The sequence below is a fragment of the Anoplophora glabripennis genome, unplaced genomic scaffold (assembly GCF_000390285.2).
Source record: "Anoplophora glabripennis isolate ALB-LARVAE unplaced genomic scaffold, Agla_2.0 scaffold1714, whole genome shotgun sequence".
NCBI lineage: Eukaryota > Metazoa > Arthropoda > Insecta > Coleoptera > Cerambycidae > Anoplophora > Anoplophora glabripennis.
In genome coordinates this window covers 7450-15096 of record NW_019417829.1, presented here as the reverse complement: position 1 = coordinate 15096, position 7647 = coordinate 7450, and the positions used below count along the sequence as shown (strand labels likewise).

Here is a 7647-nt window from a genome sequence, read left to right as displayed (position 1 = left end):
CTCCTTAGACCAACTTGAAACCTGGTGCAACAGGTGGAAAGTCAAAATTAATCCCAACAAAAGTTCGGCTATCCTTTTTACCAAACGAAAAATCCCACAAAACCTTGACAGACTGACACTATCCCAGGAACCCATCTCCTGGAATCGACAAACACGATACCTGGGCGTGACGATGGACCAGCGTCTCACGTGGAAACCGCACATCGTGGAGACGGTGGCGCGAGCGAAGACCACCAGGGCTAGGCTCTATCCCTTACTCAAAGGTGGAAACACCCTCAGTTTAAGGAATAAGCGAACGCTTATCAAGGTGGTACTTCAACCGCAGCTAACCTACGCCTCCACGGCGTGGGGTCACGCGGCAAAAAGCCACTTAAAGTCATTACAGGCTGTGGAAAACATAGCCCTCCGCACGGCCACCGACGCGCCCTGGTACGTAAGAAACACTGACATATTACGAGACTTACAATACACAAACGCTACACAGACAATAAGACAAAACGCGGAGAAACGATTTGACGTAGCCGCTAGACATGACAATCCCCTCCTCAGGCAAGCCGTTGACTACGTACCCGACCACAGTATATTGATTCGTTGACTACGTACCCGACGTGACCGACAAACACAAAAGACCTAGACACCAACTTTTTGACCCTGGGTGACCACCCCAACGACTCCGACTAAACTTTGTATGATTTATTTAAATATAATTTACGATTTATTATTATTTATAGCATGTGGATGCAACTGTAAATAAAAAACTGTAGGTTTATATTTATTTCCTTATTTATTATTTATATGAACAAGTTGTATCTTTAACTATTTGAATAAAATAATAAATTTAGTACTGCCTTCTATTAATTTTAAATTTAAAAAAATCTGTATTTCAGGTTGTAATAATAATGTTTTAAAAAGTATAAAATTTTATTAAAAATTTCTTCAAAAATAAACATTTTCTTCTTTTTAACTCTTATTGTCTTGTTACTACTAAAAAAGAGTTAATTTCGTAACTAAAACAAAGTTTCTTTTTAAATCAATGTCGTGTTATTTGTATCCTGGCTCACATGACAGACCGTAACAGGATTTATATAAGAATTGCCAAAGTAAGAAGACTAAGAGGGAAATACAATTTTATTTGGGATCCACAAAGTGTTGGATTTGCAGATTGCTTTATTTCCTAATGGAACGCTAACATTAGAAAAATTGACTAAAAAAATTAGTTACTCTAATAGTATTAATAGTTAATACGCACAATGTAGTTATAACCAAATAGACAATTTAAAATAAACAAAAATGAATATATTAAAGAGAAAAAAGAAAAACAAAACAAGCCAATCAGTGAGCGAAAAAAATAGGTGTTACAGTACCAGTAGCACAAAATAGCCAAAACAAAATAAAAATAGGTAGGACCGTCTAAACTATATCATGTACAGCAAAACTAAAATAAAATGGCTAACTGCCAATTGTGCGAATACAATACTAAAATTTTATTTTAACTTAACTTATTTTATTACTTAAACCAAGGTATGTCCTTTGACATTGAACCACATATACATATGTCGATTAATATATTTAGTTATCGAGATAACATTGTAAACAAAATTTTTAATTTTTTTGCTATGAAAATTCCTAGGAGGAACGCCCCAGAGCTACCTATACATTCACCATTGGTACCGTGTTTTAAAATTAAAAAGGTGACAACCCTGTGCTACATTCCGTGACTAGTACTCAATTGCGTCGGTAAACAGTTAGTAAGTAGTAACTATTTAAAGTAAAAATTGAAAATTATATATTTGATTATCGCATTATTAAATATTATTAAGAATCTTGTCTAAGGTTAGATATTTTTTGCATACGCATGTTTTTGGTGCCAAAGAACATTAAATGATTTACTGCACTTCATAGGATTTAAAAAGAAATAGTTATTAAAATTTTCCAATGACCATTTATTGTTCTTGTTCTAGCAATTTCATCATGATATACATATATAAACGAATTTATAAAAGCTCTTTGTGTAATAACTGATGTCTTTTTAGATGTCCCTTACGTTTAGTTTCAAATCTGCAAGTATCACACTTATACATTTGGACTTTTGAAGGGTCTTTGTGAATTAACTGATGATCTTTTAGATATCTCATCTGTATAGCTTCGTAAGGACAAGCGTCACATTTGTACATTTTGATTTCCGATGGGTCTTTATGCAATAATTGATGCAAATTTAGATGACTCTTACAGTCAGCTTCATAACCACATGTATCACACTTGTGCATTTGATTTTCCAAAAGGCCTTTGTGCCGCAATTGATGCTTTTTTAGACGAGCCTTAAATTTAGTTTCGTAAGCACAAGTATCACACTTCCACATTTGGATTCCCAAAGGGTTGTGGTACATTGACAGATGCCTATTCAGAAGATACTTATATTTAGTTCCGTAAGTACACATATCACATTTGTACATTGTGTACATTTGGGTTTTCAAAAGGCGTTTGTGCCGTAACTGATGCATTTTTAGATTACGTTTACGTTTAGTCTGAAAACTACATGTCTCACACTGATACACCTGAACTTTTGAAGAGTCTTTGTGCAACAACTGATGTCTTTTTATATACTTCTCAGAATTAGTTCCATAATTACACACATCACACTTGTACCTTTGGAATTCTGAAGGGTTTTTGTGCTTTAACTGATGTATATTTAGATATCTCTTACGACTAGTTTCAAAACTGCAGGCACCACACTTGTACATTTGACTGTCTGAACCACCTTTGTGCCGTAAGATATGCGCTTTTAGATTTGTCTTATATCTAGTTTCATAAGTACAAATATCACACTTCCACATTTGGATTCCCAAAGGCTTGTAGTACATTAACATTTGCTCTTCTATAGAGTCTTTGTGCAATTGCGCACTGCACTGATGCGCTTGTAGAGTCCAACTATATTTAGTTGTATAATCACACAGATCACACTTATACATTTGAATTTTTGAGGGATTTTCCTGTTGCGTATTAGTCCCATATTTAAATTTATCATTCATTTGAAATTCTGGTGTTTCGCTATTGCCTATTTGAATGTTATGAACCGACATCGATGTTTTAAAGTTTTCATTAAATCCTGACTCATATTTAAGTATCTGTTCACTCGTTATCGCTCCTATGTCTTCAGAAGCATATCTCTGCTTGTTTTCGTTTATTTCATTATCTAAGTCGTATGAAGACGAACTACTGAAAAAATTAAAATGAAATAAACAACTCAAAATGTGATAGATGTTTCTTCCAAACTATATTTTAAAAGATTTAAAATTATAGAAGTTTTAAAATTACTAAATTTTAGTGACATTTTCTTACCTATTCTCATTATCTTCCTCTACTTTGATTTCAATCTCTTCAGATTTAATATAAAAAGGCTTATCAGCACTATTAAATTTTTCCTGCACATTCTGACAATGGTCTTCTAGGTTTATTTCAATTTCTTTAGTTTTAATGTAATGTCGTTTATCAATACTTTTATATTTCTCCTGTGCATCAAGACAGTTCCTTAAAAAACTGCCATGAGTACGAAGCGAATCAAAACATGGTCCGCATATAACAGGATGACTGGTAGCACTGATATTCTACAATAAATAAAATAGTAGTGATATTTCCGGCAGAATTTCTATTGTTTCATTTTTTAAGAAACTAATGTAAAACAGATTGCATATTACAACTATTACAACTGTAAACAGCATTTCAGCTTAGAATACAGTAAGATATTTGCCTTGGTGTTTCATTGCAATTATTAAATCCAATGTATTATATACAGGATGTTACAAATTCGCTTCTCACTACAGGGATCTCAGAAATGGTAAGAGATACGAAGTAGCTTAAATGAGGGCAAACTTGAGTAATCAGGATTATGCCCCTAAAAAATCAAAGCTAACATGATGATTAGTTTTCAAAATATTTGAAACAAAATGAAATTTTGGAAATCCATTTAATTTCAGCCTTGTTTGAGGTGATATTCAAAAAAGAAGAAGAACACTTTCTCATGGCAACTGTTTGCCCTCTATCGAATGGCATAATCAAATAGTCATAATGAAATTAAAATTGTAGTAATGTTTTCGTTTTGACGCAACAAATTATCGAATTATGTATGACCAGACGATGAAGATTAAAACACTAATAATGTTTTAGTGTAATGTGTGATGGTAATAGTTTAAACAACTAGGTGAATTTCACAGGGTCTAATGACACTTAGAGTGTACAATACTTCATTAAACAGAAATCTAAATAAAAAATTAGATAGATTTGGAAGAAATACGTTTAAGACAAATTTTTCAAGACAAAACGTTTGAATCTGGTTCAAGCTGGGGCAGTACAGTATTGGGGGTCATCACGGCTTGCAAAAAATGTACTTAATAAAATTTCCAGGGTCGTATTTAAAAAAATTAAGTTGATGATGGACCTGGAGAGACGAAACGTTACATATAAAAATTGATTATGCCAAGGGGAAATATTATATTCAAATCTTCTTTCTATTAAATCGAATGCAGTAGCATCAGACGGAATCAGTTTACGTATGATATTAGAGCTTTGTCCTTCATTGTTACCAGTACTTACGCACTTAATTAATTTCTGTTTTGAAAAAAATGTTTTTCCGAATCAGTTGAAAATTGCTAATGTTATACCTTTGCCTGAAGTAAATAAGTCGCCATCAACTTGCTTATTTTAAAAGGGATACCCTATATATTATTGCAATTTTGGATTCTACGTGTTATTTTAGGTGGACTTTTGTGAAGTTTCCCTATTTCTAAAATTAACCGTTTTCGAGATATTTAATTTTTTTCAAAAAAATGGAAACAGTGACTAGCTTCAACCCATGTGTATTCTATAGTAAAAAAGATAAAGCAACAATATTTATAGGGGGGATAGCTAGACCCCTAAGCTTTCCATACATACTTTCAAAGCGGCTTAATTGCATACAGGGTGCTAGAAATTTAATGCCGAGTTTAGTTAACTTCAAACCTTCATAAGTCGGTTTTTTTAAATAGAACACCCTGTATGTTTTTCTATATTCTGATACACAATCTTATTCTCTAAAAAATCTTCTCTAATAAATAATAATAAATAACTAGTGACAGTTTAGTTGTTTGTTTTGAAGTTTTGCTAAAACAGCTAGCCTCGCAAGAAATTACATGATTTTAGGTGATTACACAAAAAATAGTAGATAACTTAAAAACTAGAAGAGGTATAGGGAACCCTCATATCGTTCGAAAGAGAATAAAATTGTACAGAACAGATATTCGCAATTTGAATATAAGATTTAAGAATACGTTATCTGTACCAACTCATGTAACATCTTTATTTCAGAGCTGCTTTAGTTATCAAATTACCAAATATTACAATTTAATCCCTCATTACTTTGAAACCTGTAAATTACCAATATTTAAGTCAAATGTTAAACAAATATGTTATCCGATAGATGTTTCTTAATACTATAATATATAATATACATCTATTTTGTACCAGTGGTATTACTTTTAGTCTTTATAATTGTTTTTTAAACTGTAATTTTGTGTACTTACTTATCTTAAATATGTTTGTTTTAATTTATTTCTACTCGTTAGATTTAGAAAAATTTGATTATAAATATTGTCTTTGTTGCAATTTGTTATTACCTGTATTTTTTCTTTTTGTTGTATGCAAATGAGAAAGTGTTCTTCTTTTTTCAATATCACCACAAACAAGGCTGAAAATAAACAAAAACAGATTTCCAAAATTTCGTTTTTTTTTCAAATATTTTGAAAACTTAGCTTTGATTTTTTAGAGGCATAATGTTGATCTTCTGATTATACAACTTTGCCCCCATTTAAGCTACTTCATATCTCTTACTGTTTCCGGGATCCCTGTAGCGAGAAACGAATTTTTAACAGCCTGTATATACATTTAAGACACTAACTCCTGCAATCATGGTTGGCACCTTAGCACATTAGCAACATAAGATACACCAAAATTACCAATATAAATATAATGAAGTTTCATTAATTTTGTAGCTTCTAATCAAATAATATAATTCCCTACTATTTATACTCAGAAGTTTCAATTTGGTGAAAAAAGTAGGTGCAACATTTTAGCTTCAATTTCATTTAATTTTAACACATACAACACATACAATACATATTTTCAAATATACTTACAACTTGTGGTATATATGTATCAATTATGTCAACATCTACTTCATTTAGTGACACAAATCCAGATGTTATCAACTGAAAACATAATCGACAAATTCTCTGATCTTCGGATATATTCAATTGAATACTTCCCTTCTCTTTTAGATAAACTTCTTTTAAGTCAACCGTTGATTTTTTACTGGCATTAATATGAGGAAAAATAATATCCTCAGTATTTATACATATCGACTTAAAATTAAACGCCGCAAATAATTTCACGGAACATACTTCACAGACGAAATGTTTATCTATTTCCTTCAAATTCTGAAACAGGTATAAATGATAACATAGTATATAAAATTTAAAATGCAATCATAACAACTTGATCTTACCACATCCGGCAGAACAATTTCTAGAATGTCGCTTATATCATCTATTTTTTGGCAATTTGTATAGCGTACAGTACTCAGACACAATCCGCAAAATGGTTCGTTTAAGTTTGCTGGTTGCATTATTTTTCTTTTTATAAGGAATTTTAAACGTTGTTGGCGATGGTGTAAAAATCATTCAATAACTGTGCATAACCTCAGTTATTGTTTTGTTTTTCTTCTTTTGACAACCACCCAGAGAGAACATGATTATAGAAACCATAGATCTAATAAAATTTATGATGGAAACACACTGAAAATTTTTGACAATGTCAAATCGTCAAATTTATGCTGTTATTCGCAGACTTTATACTTCTGAGCTATTATTCAATAACCTATATATATATATATATATAAAAGATGACCGCATTTAATCGATCTCTTCTTTTTATGTGGTGGGGTGGTGTGTGACAGTATGAGCTGCTTTCGTTTGTACCGTTTGATTACTCGTCACTCGTCAGATATTTTTTCGCATATTAGTGTCATATCGGAATGTTTTACTCGTCTTCTCGACTGGCTAATGAAATGCCAAACGATTTTGTGGCTTAATGCTCGGGTTTGCGCAATTGAGACACTACAAAAACAATTTATATTTTTTATACGTGCATCAAGGACATATAAAAAGTCCTTGGATGTAATAGTTCTTACTGAAACATGGAAGTTGGATGAAGTAAGCTGCTAGACATGACAATCCCCTCCTTAGGCAAGCCGTTGACTACGTACCCGACAAACACAAAAGACCGAGACATCAACTTTTTGACCCTGGGTGACCACCCCAACGACATCCCCCCCTGCCCGCTAACCTTTTCTGTTTCAGAGACCACCAGGATCAAGAAACGAAGACAACGACACACACACAAACACACATACACATACACACACCCCCATATCCACTTTACCCCTCTCCTCCCGCGCTAGCCTAAGGGCCATCTTAGCAAAGCGCATCCCAGGCTGCATAGCCGCACTACCCTATCCAACCATACCACACATAAACATGACACCACCCCCGGGGTTTACACAGACGAGCCGGCGAAGCAAGAAGAGCGCCAGAAGAAAGGGCCCTAGCCGGCGGGGCC

At 33.1% G+C, this 7647-nt stretch overlaps 1 protein-coding gene across 2 annotated transcripts; it reads right to left on the bottom strand.

Annotated features, from left to right (window-relative positions):
* Positions 1-1922: 1922 nt before the first annotated feature.
* On the bottom strand, positions 1923-6796 carry LOC108915724 (zinc finger protein 90-like). 2 transcript variants are annotated; one of them, XM_018721843.1, is made up of 4 exons: positions 6536-6796; positions 6168-6467; positions 3340-3605; positions 1923-3216 (listed from the first exon to the last, which is right to left on the bottom strand). In XM_018721843.1, the coding sequence occupies exons 1-4, from the start codon at positions 6653-6655 to the stop codon at positions 1995-1997; spliced, it is 1908 nt and encodes a 635-aa protein (XP_018577359.1). In that variant the 5' UTR covers positions 6656-6796; the 3' UTR covers positions 1923-1994. The 2 variants fall into 2 exon arrangements, with proteins under 2 accessions (XP_018577359.1, XP_018577360.1); XM_018721844.1 differs by having other exon boundaries at positions 1923-3213.
* Between the last annotated feature and the right edge of the window lie 851 nt (positions 6797-7647).